Below are 14,302 nucleotides of genomic sequence, written 5' to 3'. Positions count from 1 at the left end.
TTAGTCCGCTTGGATGAAGAAATTGATGTGGCCCGTCTAATGCTTGGTAAGCGGAAAGCCATTGTTTCTTGTTGCTCCACACAAAAAGCAATATATATTGTTCTTGAAGGATTGCTGTGAGAGAAATATGTGAGTTCTATTACTTGAGGAGATGCAAATGATTTGTGTTTTCAGAGAAAACAAGATATAGTGTATATATAGTTGCTAAGGGGTTCCATTAAGCAATTCACAAAAGAAATAATTTTGATAAGATGGGGTCTACTAGTGCCAACTGACAAAGGGATCACAAGACATCTATATTAATGCACAGGTGAAGCCTAATTCTTGTTCTTGCATTGTACTATTGACATGCTATAGACATCTCACATGTTTCTTAGGTACTGATAATGAAATGAATAAATTATTATCAGGACCTTATCCATAGATTTGTTAAAACAAAGTATTCAAATGACAGAAGTGAACCAAAATTAGGTACTTTCTACGGAGCCAATATGAACCTCACCTTTCAAGGGGAAACACCATGGAAATTTCTCAAACCATGGGAAACATGATGCGGCATTAGACTTTATTTGCATATATATATGTCTATTTTACTGCCAGTGGAGCAATCTGTTGGCATGCTCTTGATGCATTGTCTCCTAAGTCCATTATCAATAGCTTTCAGCTTCATAATAATTCATCACACAGATATATACAGTTGGCTGTATCACCTTACCATTGAATTGTGTTTTCAAAATGATGAAAACAATGCAGGTTACATGCATCAATCATGTCTACAAAAATATGGAGTATGCTATAAATAATGTATGAACTAACATTTAAGAAGCTAAGCTCTATTGGCCTGTTTTTGGAGAAGGTGGGGCATGCACTTAGCACTCTTAAACAATTGCTTACTCATTGTTAGAGGACTCTAAGACAGCATCATGTGATCTCTATATGTATGGTCCCCATCCTTAAACCCAAATCAAATAATGATTTCTCTTAAGTTTCCTTAGAGTCATAAAATCTATAAATACACTTGCTCTTACCTTCAAAATCAACAAAACTCATTGGCAATAAGCATCAATACTTGAACACATTCTTCTTATAATCTCTAGAGCTCTTTCTTTTTCTTACATACATACAAAGAAAGATGGGTTTCCGTTTTCCTGTCATCCGAAAGGCATCATTCTCTGCTAGGCAAGCAGCTTCAAAATCTGTAGAAGTCCCAAAGGGGTATCTTGCAGTGTATGTCGGAGAGAACCAGAAGCGTTTTGTGATTCCCATTTCATATTTGAACCAACCTGCATTCCAAGACTTGTTGAGTCAAGCTGAGGAAGAGTTTGGATATGATCATCCCATGGGAGGTCTCACAATTCCCTGCAGTGAACATGTCTTCCAGTTAATCACATCTCGCTTGAATTGATGATGAATCTCACACTATAGGACACTGATATAGATTAACATAGACATGTTGTGTACAATAGATTAGTATAGAGCATCAGAATGACATTCAAAGAGTATGTCTTCTGTTTTTTGTACGATGACAAATTGACAATGAATTAAATTCAGTTACTCAATTATTTCTGTTTATGAAATCTTTCAATTCCCCGAGCAATTATCATCTTATATGAGCAAATAAATTTGAAAGCAGGAACAGAAAATGCCAGTAAGAGAAAGATAACTCAATTTTGGATGAAGTTAATTTTCTGTCTTTGAACCAATATCTGCAAACGAATTATCATAAGGTTAAATAATTCCATTGAATAACACTACCATACTTCTAGAGAAAAATCTTTCTATCATACCATCGACAGTTTATCTATAAATTTGTATGTGCAGATCTTCTGTTCCTCCTCTGCGTCAAATTTCCAAAACTCAAAGATATCAGGGATGTATCTGTCATATTTCAGTGCTACTTACTGTTTCTTGGCTATTCCATATTGTTCTCATTCTAACTAGCTCAGTAGATAAATTAGAAAAGTGGAAAAATATTGAACCGATTTCTTTGGTATATACTAACACTGAGCTCAAAAACTCTGGATAGGCTCCATTGATAAGAGAATAAGTATTCACAAATCTGAGAAATTTAACACATAAATCAAGTAGAGTTATTTTAAAAGTTTCTTAATATGCATGCTATTTACACAGATTTTAAGGGTAAATTACATTAACCTCCTTTGAGATTAAATAATATTAGACATAACATTATTATGTAATTTCATCTAACCTCAAAGAAAACAAATAATTTATCCTAATTCTGAATGCTTTATTGGGTAGATTGTATAATTGATGTACCTCTTGAACTACTTGCATAATGGAAGTACCTTCCTGGATGGTACAACCAATACATAACTACCCACCCTAAAGTAGACAATTATTACTATTTTAGTAACTAGTGTAAGTGGTTGGCTCAACTGTAGGACCATACTTCATTTTCATGTCTTCTAAGTACTAGTAGTATCAGGTACGGTATTTTCCACAAAATGTGGTCTTCTATGCAGATAAGATTCTATTAGGAGGAGCCTAAGTGATATGTTTTGAAATTGTCTGCTACATAAGAAATAGGCCATTAAGTTTGCCATGCAATTATTAAGCTTATTTTGTTGTAAAGTCTCTTTCTGAAGGTGTCAACCTTGATGGCTTTGAAATTTGAATTCTCAAATCTTAAGTAATCTTTTAATCAAACACCTTGAATACACTACCATGTGATATACCATATAAGCCCTTGTGGGCTTGTCTATATGAAGACCCCATCAAATAGTACCCTAATAAAGAGACTCTCATGTTATATCTTATGTCTATATATACACACTATGACTATGGAACTCTCAAGCAATTCAAGTAACTCACAAAGTTATAATTGAAACATTTCCTTCTTACACAAGCAACAGAAAAAAACAATGGGATTCCGTTTACCTGCTATTAGAAGGGCATCATCAGAAGTTCCGAAAGGCTATCTCGCAGTCTATGTTGGAGAGAAAATGAAGCGGTTCGTGATTCCTGTATCATACTTGAATCAACCTTTGTTTCAAGAATTACTAAACCAAGCCGAAGAAGAATTCGGATATGATCATCCAATGGGTGGTCTCACAATTCCTTGTAGTGAAGATGCTTTCTTAGATCTCAAGTCTCGCTTAGCTTGAAGTAGCTACTTATTAATTAATCATAGTAGAGAAATCTGACATAGATTATTATAGATTAGTCGAGGAAAATTGTACAGCAGGCACTTTTGCTTTTCATTTTTGTCCTTTTTTGTAACTGCAAAATGCAATCTCATTGATATAGTAATGAACAAAAAATTAAATAGTTCATCTATATTAGATATTCTTTTATCATTTCAATTTATTGTCACATGAACTCTATATCAGCTTATAAAATGAGAAGAAAATGTTTAATAAATGAATAATTGAGTAAGCACATAATAAGAGGAGTTAATAAATAATGAAAAAAAAAACACGAAATTTTTTTGAAAATTCTTTTATATAAGAATATTTTAAATTCTGTTTTTAACTAAATAAAATATTTCATAAAAATTCTTAAAATTATTTCTATTAATATTCAAATAATCCTAAAAGATACATTCCCTACGTCAAATATATTATTCAAACACAATTTTAATATTTTTATTTTATTATGAAAAAAAGAGTACTGAGATAGTTGAGATTTTTTTAAATAAAAAAATTAAAAAATAGCTGGCCTTCCAATTTTTTTTTTGTAATTTAAACGGAGCTAGCCCAAGAAGGAAGAGCAGGCTAAATCTAAAAACTAGCTAAATGTTTTTAATTTTTATTTAGCTGGCCCTCCTTTTCATGGAAAATGAGCAATATGGCCCATAATTAAAATTTTCAGCCCAACTTGGGTTTTTATTCTTCCATATTGTGTTTTTGTTTTCTTAACCAACTAAACTACCGCCGCCTCTGTCCATTAAAAAAAAAATCACCGCCTAAATCCAGAAGCTAGCTGCGGCTGCGTAGGTCGGTCCAGACTCCGAGAAGAAGAGGTTTTGGTGACTTCCCGTCTTCCATCGCTCAATTCGGAACTCCGAATCAAAATCGCAGAGATGTCTGATCCGTACGAGCGGGTGAAAAGTGGAAGATTGGCCTTCAAAGGAGGAACCCTAGCCACTCGCACCAAAGGCATCGACAAGAAGAAGAAAAAGAAGAACAAGAACAAGAACCCCAACGAACATGATGAAAACCCAGCCATCGACGAGCAGCAGCAGCAGCAGGAAGGTGAGGAGGTTCAGCAGCAAGGTGAGGGATCTGCGTCAGGAGAAGCGTACACGATTGACGCCGCGAAGCGAATGAAGTACGAACAACTCTTTCCGGTTGAAGCCAAGAAATTCGGTTACCAACCCAAAACTAACTTCAAGTCCGTTGAAGATGCTCTCGATGACCGCGTCAAGAAGAAGGCTGATCGTTACTGCAAATGAGTACTCCTTTTATTTGTAAGAATTCACCTATTACCCTCTAGTCCTTTACCTTTCGCAATTTTTAGGGTTTGGAAGTTGAATTGAATTGCTTGAGGATGCAGCCATTTTCGGCTTTGTGATCAATTCTGATTTGTACATTTTGAATGAGCTGCACTGAGATTAAAATCTTGTGTAATTTATCTCTCTTTCTTAGTTAATACTTAATACAGTGATTAGCCTTCATTACATTGTGCATAAAGTTTTATTTTTTATTTTTAGAAAAGAAAAGGAGACTATATAATTTATTGGTAATTGCCTAATTTGTAATTTGCAGTTATTTATGAGATCTCATAATTCTTTTATGTAATACCACAATAAAAATTTGCTACCTGTGCTTCAATTAGTGACTTAGGGATACTCATTGGTCAGTGATACTCATTGCTTCCTTGATCCTTGTTCCTGTTACATGAATTTTACTTATGGGATGATAAAATTAGAATTAGTGGGTGTATGCTTGTATGGAGTTTCATTTTTTTCCCCATGAAAAACAGAAAAAGTGATCATATGAAGGTGCTGAGGGGTCAGGATGATGTTTGTTTTCTAGTAAAAATAGGGATAGTGAATTAATGATTTCAATTCTATGTCCGTCGACTATGTTCCATTTTTTTGTGGTTGAATTCCTTAAACAACTCACCAAACATAGCACCACCGTATTCATTACAAGAGCAACGAGAACCAAACATGGCACTACCATATTCATTGCAAGAAAATTCCTTCTTTCAAACGCAACAATGCTCTTACTATTCTCCGCAAATCCCCCTCTTTCAAGATCTGCCACACTGTCCCTGAACCTTGAATGCACCAATTCAATGATCCTCCTAAGCCTGAGATTGGCGGAGGTGATTGCAGTGATGGTGGGGGTGGTGGCGACGGTAGCGGCACTGGTGGTAACAGTGGAGAAGTAAAAGAGAACGATGGAGATGAAGAGTTCAAGGTTTTGTTGGATTTTGAAGCGGTTATGAAGGAAGCGGAAGCATGTGGTGTGAAGCTTCCATTGGATATGGTGGAGGCAGTGAAGACCATCGGCATTCGAAAAAATTTCCTTCAACGTTACTTGGACTTACATGTGGGTTTCTTTCAAAGTTTGAATTTTTGGGGAAGGAAAAGATCATTTCAGTGGTTAAGGTCGATTTGGTGTTTTTGTGTTGCAGGGATTGACTTGGTCAGTATGGCTATCGTGTGTGATGAAGCACTGCTCTATTATGAGAAATTGAATGCTTGTTGACCCTCGTTTTCTATTTAAAGTTGGAATTAAGGTTTGTTTCTAAATCAATGAAGTGTTACATACTTACATTTCCCCTGCTTGATATAATGTAATCGTCTGGCTTACACCAAATGAAAATAGTTGTGACTATGGAATTGATAAGTGGTGTTACAAGATGCTAGAATATTAGGAGAGGTAAAGAGATGAAAAAAGTGAAGGAAAAAGATTTGCAGATCCTCATATGAACCGTATCTAACATACACGTTATGGTTATAATGGTAAAATCACAAAGTTGTGTGTTTATCTTTAAAGAAATTTTGTGTGTATTTATTATCATAAAATTTATATTTTTTTCCAATAAATTTATGTGTTTTTTTTATATTTTTCCTTCAAAAATTGTGTTTATCTTTTAAAAAAGATATTCTGTATTTATCGTCAATAATTTATATGTTTTCTTCTTTTATTTCTCTTCCAAAAATTGTGTCTTTACCTTAAAAAAGCTTTTGTTTACTGTTGTAAAATTTTTATACTTTTCCCAAACTTTTCAAAAAATTGTGTTTATGTTAGAAATTTCTGTATTATCATAAAGTTTCTGTGCTTACTGCTTAGTGCTTAGTGTAAAGAGTATATGCTTTTTCCTTATACATTTCTTCTTTTCCATTTTTTTCTTGTTAGTCACATTTTAAAAAATACACAAAAAAAAAAAACCGAAAATGCACAAGAAAAAAAAATAGAAGAATGGAGGAGAAATAAAAGATCTAGAAAAAAAAAAATTAAAGGTGGAAAAAGAAAAAGACACAGAAGGAGGAGGAGGAAAGAAAAGGAAGAAAAGATGTTGGGAGCTCAGCGTGTGAATAAGAATATAAGATAAATGAAAAAAATCACTTAAAAATACTTGATTAGAATCGATTATAAAATTGACATGGTCACAAGCATTTTTGAAATCTAAATATACGCTAACATAATAGCAATACATTTTTTTAAAGAATTTTGAAAAATAACAATTTAAATATTGATAGAGAATTGCAGTGAAATAATCAATGTCTCAATTGACAACTTATATAAAATCAATCATCCATTCTTCCTTTAAAAAAAATACAAATATATATCTGCAATTTTAGATTCAATTTGCACCTTACAATATTTGTTGTTTGCTTCCATTTGCATGGGAATAGATAAAAAAAATGGTGCAATAATTGAAGGAATGCGAGTTTACATCTACTGGCACTATTAAAGGAATGCGCATTATGTTGGAAAGTAATATAAAGGTTAACACGTTACTGATCTAGTAAAAAGTATGTCTCCCACTTCAAAGTGTTTTCTTCTATTCATGCTGCCATGCTACGCTATCCAATCACTATGAAGCCACTATATTTATACACTCTTCCCCGAATCCTCGGTATGCATCTCATTCCCATACAAACTAATCCTGATTGCATTGTATATTCCCAGTGCACACACACAAATGGATTGCAAGAGAATCCAAAGCACCCTGTACCATAGTAAGAACTGGAAATATGATGTGTTTGTGAGTTTCAGAGGAGAGACTCGTAACAACTTCACCGATCATCTTTTTGATGCTCTCCGCAGGCACGGCATACTTTCCTTCAGGGATGATACTAAGCTCGAGAAAGGAGGACCTATATCAGCACGGCTTCTGCAAGCTATTGAAGGATCGCAGGTTCTAATTGTGGTCTTCTCAATGGACTATGCTTCATCCACATGGTGCTTGCAAGAACTCGCGCAGATAGCTGATTGCATTCAAATACCGGGACACCGTGTTCTGCCTGTATTCTATAATGTGAGTCCATCTGAGGTCAGAAAGCAAAGTGGAAATTATGAAAAAGCCTTTATGGAACATGAAGAAAGATTCAAAGATGATGCAGAGATGATGGAGCAAGTGCTAAGATGGAGGGCAGCTCTAACACAAGTAGCCAATCTCTCTGGCTGGGATGTGAAGGATAAGTGAGTAATCAGTTCTATGTTTTGCTATTTATTCTTTTGAAATAATTTGATCACCATTCCTAACATTAATTAAGACATTTCAAAGATTTCATTGAATATAATTATGGTTGATAGATATGTAGGTTTTCTTTTGCTGTCTTAAGTGAAGATTTTTTGTTGTTCTCCTTTGTTTTTTCTTGATGTATTTAGGTCACAATCTGCTGAGATTGAAAATATTGTCAAAGTGGTAACAAGCATTCTGAGTCCCAAACAATCATCAAGTGTATCTAATGATATAGTTGGGATGCATTCCCCTGTACAAGAATTAGAAAAGCTTCTAGTTTTGGACTCAGATGATGATGTTCGAGTTGTAGGGATTTGTGGAATGGGTGGCATAGGAAAGTCAACTCTTGCCACCATCTTATATGAAAAAATCTCACATCAATATGATGCTTCATGTTTTGTAGATGATGTAAGTAGAATTTACGAAGGTTATGGTCCACTTGGTGTACAAAAGCAACTTCTTTGTCAAGCTTTCATGGAAGAAAATTTTCCAACGTGCAATCTTTCATTGGCAAATAATCTGATTCAAACTAGGTTACGGCATAGAAAGGTTCTGATAGTTCTTGATAATGTTGATCAAGGGATTCAATTGGAGAAGTTGGCTATAAAACCGGAACGGCTAGGCAGAGGAAGTAGAATGATCATAGTTTCCAGAGATGAGCATATATTGAGAGAGTATGGAGTGGACGACGTTTACAAAGTTAAACTCTTAAATGATGAGAATGCTCTCTAATTGTTTTGCAGAAAAGCTTTCAAATGTAATCATGTTGCAAAAGATTATGAAAACCTGACAAATTCTGTGTTAACATATGCTAATGGACTTCCGTTAGCAATTAGAGTATTGGGCTCATTTTTGTTTGGGCGAGATGTCTCTGAGTGGAGTAGTGCATTGGTTAGACTGAAAGAAAATCCAACAAAAGATATCATGGATGTGCTACGAATCAGTTTTGATGGACTTGAGAATATGGAAAAAGAAATATTTCTTGAAATTGCATGTTTCTTTCACAATGAGTTTGTAGGATATGTAAAGGATATTTTGAATATTCGAGGTTTTTATGCTGATATTGGTATAAGAATTCTTATTGATAAATCACTCATAACTTGTAATCACTGGGGTTGGATTGTTATGCATGATCTGTTGCAAGAGTTGGGTAGAAGTATTGTTCGAGAAAAATCACCCAAAGAACCAGGAAAATGGAGCAGGTTATGGGATCAAAAGGATCTAAGATATGTCAAGCAAGAAAACAAGGTAAAATAGTTATTGGTAATATTATTCTTTACTACTATTTTTAGAATCTAAATAATTTTAAAAGGTCTAATGTTTCAGACAGCTGAGAACGTTGAAACCATAGTTATGCGAACATATGATGAAGCTGGGAAAGAGTTGTCAGCTGAAACTTTGTCACAAATGAGTGGCCTGAAATTACTCATACTTCCCAAAGGAAATTTTTCCGGAAGCCTGCATTTTCTTTCTAATGAGTTGGGATATCTTGATTGGAAAGAATATCCTTTCACATATTTGCCATCAAACTTTCAGCCAAATAAACTAGTTAAATTAATCCTTAAGTATAGCAACATCAAAGAACTCTGGGAGGGAATAAAGGTATGATAGATATTATTGTCTTTATTCATGTTGATTTTATTTAAATGAAAACAAGAGGACAATTTTCTCATCTTTCTCTAAATTAACAATGAGTTGGAAAGTAGTTATGATGCCCCCTTTTTTTTGTTTTGTTGTAGGATCTACATAACTTGACACATATGGAACTATGTCATTCCAAAATTCTGGTAAAGATACCAAATTTATCACAGGCCCCAAATCTTGAGCACCTAGATCTTGAAGGATGTGTTAAACTTGTTCACCTTGATGCTTCCACTGGTTCTCTAGAAAAGCTTCATTTTTTGAATCTGAAAAACTGCAGAAGTCTTGTTAGTATTCCCAATAGCATATTTTGTCTTAATTCACTGTATGATTTAAATCTATCTGGCTGCAAGAGATTGTTTAAATATCAGTTGTTAGAGAAATCCAGGCCAAGTAAGCAATTGAATGCGGGTCAAAGTGTAGAAAGGCACATGACATCATCCATACGCAAAACTCTTACAAGGCCTCTCCAGTTTTTGTCTTCTAGAAGGCGTGCCAATTCAGTTGGTTTGTTGGTGCCTTCTGTGTCTCGTTTCCCAGCTTTGGTATCTCTTGATATAAGTTTCTGTAATCTGATTCAAATCCCTGATGCTATTGGACTGTTACGTTGTTTAGAAGATTTAAACATAGGGGGGGAACAATTTTGTGACGCTACCTCATTGCATCAAGGAACTTCCCAAGCTGACTTGGTTGAATTTGGAGCACTGTAAGCATCTAAAGTGGATGCCTAGTACCCTTTTGCCGATACGAGGAGGTAGCAATGGAGGAATATTTGTTTACAACTGCCCCAATTTGAGTGACACGGAAGGTTGTCGTGTGACAGTTATTTCATGGATGATAAAAATGATTCAGGTGCCAATTTCAATTCCTCGTTTGTTTTCCCTTTTGGCTTCTCTATGTATATTATGAACTGATATGGATAGCTAATTTCTTTGATTCCAGGTGAACATGCAATGCCCTTTAATTAAATGCAAATTTGAAGTTGTTATTCCAGGAAATGAAATTCCAAGGTGGTTCAAAAAACAGAATACGGGTGATTCAGTGATCTTGGATCCATATCCCATTCTGGATGACAATGATTGGATTGGCATTGCTGTTTGTGCAACATTTGTTTCACATCATGCTCCAACTCAATTGTTTGAAGAAACAATAGATCATCAAGATCTAATTAGTTTTGGTTTTCGTTGTACTCGTTCTGATGGGAACATTTATTCCCGAGTTCCAATATGTCTTAAGAAAGATTTGATCACAACTGAAGTAGATCATATGTTAAGTTTTATCTCCCGGGAAGTTTTCATTAATTTTTATGCAAGTCATATAAAAGAAGGAGCATCAGATCTTCATGGTATTAAATTGCATGCCGCAAGTGATTATCCAGAAGAAGTAGTAGAAGTGAAGAGGTGTGGTTACCGTTGGGTATTTAAGGAAGATTTGGAACAATTTAACCCAACTATGATGTTTAGCGCCAATTCTTCAGTTCAGAGTCCGAAGCACAAGTTTCTGGCAATTGAAGATCAGCAATAAATAGCATTCTCTTATTGTTTAATGGTTCAGTTCTTCTAGTGGCTTTTGCTTTACATTTACAAATGTGTTATTGTAATTTAAATCTTTTTTAATTAAACTACTATAACATAAACATCAATCAATCAAGTTCTTAATTCTGCAGGTATAAACTTGCTTCAGTCATTTTTAAAAATATTGGATTCAAAATTAAATATTCAATCGTAAGTTTATTCTGATGTCATATAATTATATAGATTAAGTTAAAAAATATCCTTAAAACATTAGTTCAAATGGTAAAAGAAGAAATTTTATCTTTTCCAATACACTAAATACATAAAAAGAAACTTTAAATGTTGACTTATACGTTATATTTTCTATGAAAAGATTTTCTTATAATATCCTTAATTATATATATAATAAAAACAATTTAAGGATCCAATCCAACCAACAATGGGTACACCTTTGTGTCTTTTAGAAGAAAAACTTCTAAATAAGTATAAACTAGAATGAGACTCGCGCCACGCGCGGAACGGTAAATTAATGATAGTATATAATAAATATGAAAAATTGTTATGTTTTGTAGAAATAAATTAAATATGTGTAAATTGAAGTTAAATTTAAAAGGTATTTTATTTTAAATAATTTGTAGTACAAAAGATTTGGATGGGAGTTGTAAACATTTTTAAATATTTTTATTTGGTGGTTTGATTTTTACATTTGTTTTAGTTAATGGACTTAGTCATCTTATATGGCGTTCGTCCTCCTTTTTTTTTGTTGGTTGTTAGAATTTGTGCTTTCTTCTTTTTGTCGTAGGTTCTTGTGAAGATATGTTCTTTATGAATTGTTGAATTTGATGCACTTTTTATTGTGTTATTTGGTTCCATCTTTGTATGTATGTTCTTCTTTCGAAGATGTGTCTTGAATTTGTATGGTTTTCTTTCTCCTTAATCTCTTGATGGGGTGGTGCTTCAATGTCATTATTTTTTTGAAATGTCATTAGATTTAAAGCAGTTGTGCCCAATAAGTTTTTTGTGTCGCCATCAAATAGTACAAAAGTTGTTGTAACACTTTGATCTAAAACCTTTAATTGAATTCTGAACCTAAAATAAGTATTGGGCTAACAACTAATAATCTGATAGATGAGATTATGAAAAGTATATAGAGTTACCTTATTGTTGGATATTATGGTGTTTGATTACATGTGCCACAAATATTGTTGTTTCTTTTTTTATATATGCTTTCTTCGGACACCTTTTACATTTAACACAGTTCTATCCTAATTTGTCATTAATTTCGTTTATAGTTGCTAAAATTGTGAAGATCTTTTCCTATTCCAATATTCAATTTATGTTATCATTGGGTATATGATATTTGAGAAAGTATGAATGTATGATGCATGTTGTGATTTTTGTTGTCATACCTGATCATCATATTCTCATTGCATGGCCATTAGATCTAATCGTTCTGCTCTGAAAGAATGATGCTCTATTGAGTAAGTTTGAGATATGCAGTTCGAAAATAAACTTTTTTGTGCTAAATTTGATGTTATGTGAAGGAATAGTGATAAGAGACTTATATATGTAGTTTAAATGGTATAGAATTGAAATACTTATAATGTAAAATTCATTATCATTAATAATATTATTATGACATTTGTAATATGGATGTTTATTACCTTTGATGAGTTATTTATAAAAATTAATAAATTAATTGTTACGGTTATAAATTTATTGTATTGTTTATAACGGTAAGATATAATAAATATAGGAATATGAATTTAATGTATTTGGAAGTTACAAATTTATTGGATTCTATTTTTTAGTTTTTTATTTGTATATTTTATTTTTTTTGCTGATTTAAAAATAATAGTTAATTTGGCAAGAATTGAGTGGTTGATTCTAAAGTTGTGTCAAATAATAATTATTCTAAAGTTGGCAATGCAATTAACGTAGTCAATGGCCTAAACTTATAGAGTTGAGGTCAACATAATTATTGTAATAATTATATAATTAGATTTGTATCCATGCATGATGCATCTTATATGTACAAATATACGCAACAAAAGCTAAAAGTTAAACATTTTTAGTAAAAAAAAAAAGAAAATAGTTAATTAGTGTTTTGAGGTAAACATGCATGCATGATGCATCTTATATACTACAAATGTATCTAATATGAAAATGTATGTCTAATATCATATATTTTTTGGTTTCGTTTTGAATATGAAAATGTATGTCTAATATCATATATTTTTTGGTTTCGTTTTGATACTCTTTTAATAAATTTGTTTTTTTTTAGTTTTCAAATATTCTTTTCAAAATTTATATTGGTAAAATAAAATAGAATTTGTTTTTAATAATAAGTAAAAACTACAATAATAGTTCTTTGTACCTAGTGTTACTTCTAAAAATTAAAATGATTATTTTTTTTTACCAAAAATACAGAGACTCGAACTCGCGACCAATATGGGAGACTATGCTATTTGAGGTATAACTCATTGGCAAAAATTAAAATGATTATAATAAACATAATTATAATAATAAAATATAATTTTCATTTTTTAAATTTTTAATTTATAAATTAATTGTTGCGGTTATAAATTTATTGTGTTGTTTATAACGGTAAGATATAATAAATATATGAATATGAATTCAATGTATTTGGAGGTTACAAATTTATTGGATTCTATTTTTTAGTTTTCTATTTGTATATTTTATTTTTTTTGCTGATTTGGAAATAGTAGTTGATTTGGCAAGAATGGAGTGGTTGATTCTAAAGTTATGCCAAGTAAGCAATATTGTTGATATGGCATTAGTAGGAGGAAAGAAATGTCTCAAAAGTAATGTGGTGCATGCTTATGTATCTACTTTTATATATTAAGAATAGATATTCTGGGAAATTTAGATGCCGAAAATATTGAGGCCAGATAGCTAGTATCTCCCAAAATTCAGCTCCAATTTCAATTGTTTCTTAATACACACTATTTTCTTGCAACAGTAGCATCTAAAAAGTAAAAATACACTTGAAGAACATATGCAAATTGCAAAACAATAGCATTCTATAAATATTTGGTGATAAAATGTATTAATCCATTTCTAATATTAACATCTTTGACATCTAATTCAGATGCTAGTTTCCACTAAAAATGAAGGATGAAAAGAAATTTCTGAGTGTCTTATATGCAAAGTTGTCCCTCAACTACCCTGTGTAAGTTTCTTTTAGTATTACTTATAATCCATTCAAGCATGAAGTGAGGTCCATGAAAGCATTGAGATCGTCCATTGAATGACATATCCAAAATCTTCCTCTGCCTTGGCTTAGTATCTCTCAAAACAAAGGTTGATTTAAATATGAAATTGGAATCACAAGCCCCTTCATTTTCTCTCTTAACAGAGATTGAGATAGCCTTTTTTTGAACTTCATCAACTTTACAAGATTCTTGGCTAACAGCAGATGATACTCTTCTAATAGTTTGTTTCCTTTTTATTTTTATTAT

At 32.5% G+C, this 14,302-nt stretch overlaps 4 protein-coding genes across 10 annotated transcripts; all 4 read left to right on the top strand.

Moving 5' to 3' along the window:
* Positions 1-221: 221 nt before the first annotated feature.
* Positions 222-1,559, top strand: LOC112736988 (auxin-induced protein 6B-like). The gene has a single exon (XM_025786676.3). It carries the CDS (start codon positions 1,133-1,135, stop codon positions 1,403-1,405), a length of 273 nt encoding a protein of 90 aa, XP_025642461.1. The 5' UTR covers positions 222-1,132; the 3' UTR covers positions 1,406-1,559.
* Positions 1,560-2,860: 1,301 nt separating this feature from the next.
* LOC112736985 (TMV resistance protein N) lies at positions 2,861-8,754 on the top strand. Of its 7 annotated transcripts, none has more exons than XR_011870195.1 (4): positions 2,861-4,429; positions 5,605-5,709; positions 6,833-7,056; positions 7,248-7,525. XR_011870195.1 is itself a non-coding variant. In XM_072213124.1 (4 exons), the coding sequence occupies exons 3-4, from the start codon at positions 7,123-7,125 to the stop codon at positions 8,070-8,072; spliced, it is 504 nt and encodes a 167-aa protein (XP_072069225.1). In that variant the 5' UTR covers positions 5,224-5,519; positions 5,605-5,709; positions 6,833-7,122; the 3' UTR covers positions 8,073-8,754. The 7 variants fall into 7 exon arrangements, 4 of the variants coding, with proteins under 4 accessions (XP_072069226.1, XP_025642458.1, XP_072069225.1 ...); XM_072213124.1 differs by lacking the exon at positions 2,861-4,429 and adding exons at positions 5,224-5,519; positions 8,069-8,754 and having other exon boundaries at positions 6,833-7,622; XM_072213123.1 differs by lacking the exon at positions 2,861-4,429 and adding exons at positions 5,224-5,519; positions 7,812-8,754 and having other exon boundaries at positions 6,833-7,622.
* Positions 2,883-3,297, top strand: LOC112736989 (auxin-induced protein 15A-like). Its single transcript, XM_025786677.3, has one exon. The coding sequence runs from the start codon at positions 2,883-2,885 to the stop codon at positions 3,123-3,125; it is 243 nt and encodes an 80-aa protein (XP_025642462.1). The 3' UTR covers positions 3,126-3,297.
* Positions 8,590-10,979, top strand: LOC112732546 (TMV resistance protein N). Its single transcript, XM_072213122.1, is given in 5 exon segments — positions 8,590-8,913; positions 8,992-9,267; positions 9,405-9,935; positions 9,937-10,158; positions 10,249-10,979. Coding segments are annotated over 5 exon segments (1,935 nt in total). The 3' UTR covers positions 10,831-10,979.
* The last annotated feature ends 3,323 nt before the right edge of the window (positions 10,980-14,302 follow it).

This window comes from Arachis hypogaea, chromosome 13 (assembly GCF_003086295.3).
Source record: "Arachis hypogaea cultivar Tifrunner chromosome 13, arahy.Tifrunner.gnm2.J5K5, whole genome shotgun sequence".
NCBI lineage: Eukaryota > Viridiplantae > Streptophyta > Magnoliopsida > Fabales > Fabaceae > Arachis > Arachis hypogaea.
This window is presented reverse-complemented; position numbering and strand designations above follow the sequence as displayed.

Coding starts and splice junctions, on each gene's coding strand:
- LOC112736988 (XM_025786676.3), top strand. CDS start 1,133: ATGGGTTTCCGTTTTCCTGTCATCCGAAAGGCATCATTCTCTGCTAGG.
- LOC112736985 (XM_072213123.1), top strand. CDS start 7,123: ATGGATTGCAAGAGAATCCAAAGCACCCTGTACCATAGTAAGAACTGG. Junction 7,623..7,811: donor GGCTGGGATGTGAAGGATAA/GTGAGTAATCAG, acceptor TGATGTATTTAG/GTCACAATCTGCTGAGATTG.
- LOC112736989 (XM_025786677.3), top strand. CDS start 2,883: ATGGGATTCCGTTTACCTGCTATTAGAAGGGCATCATCAGAAGTTCCG.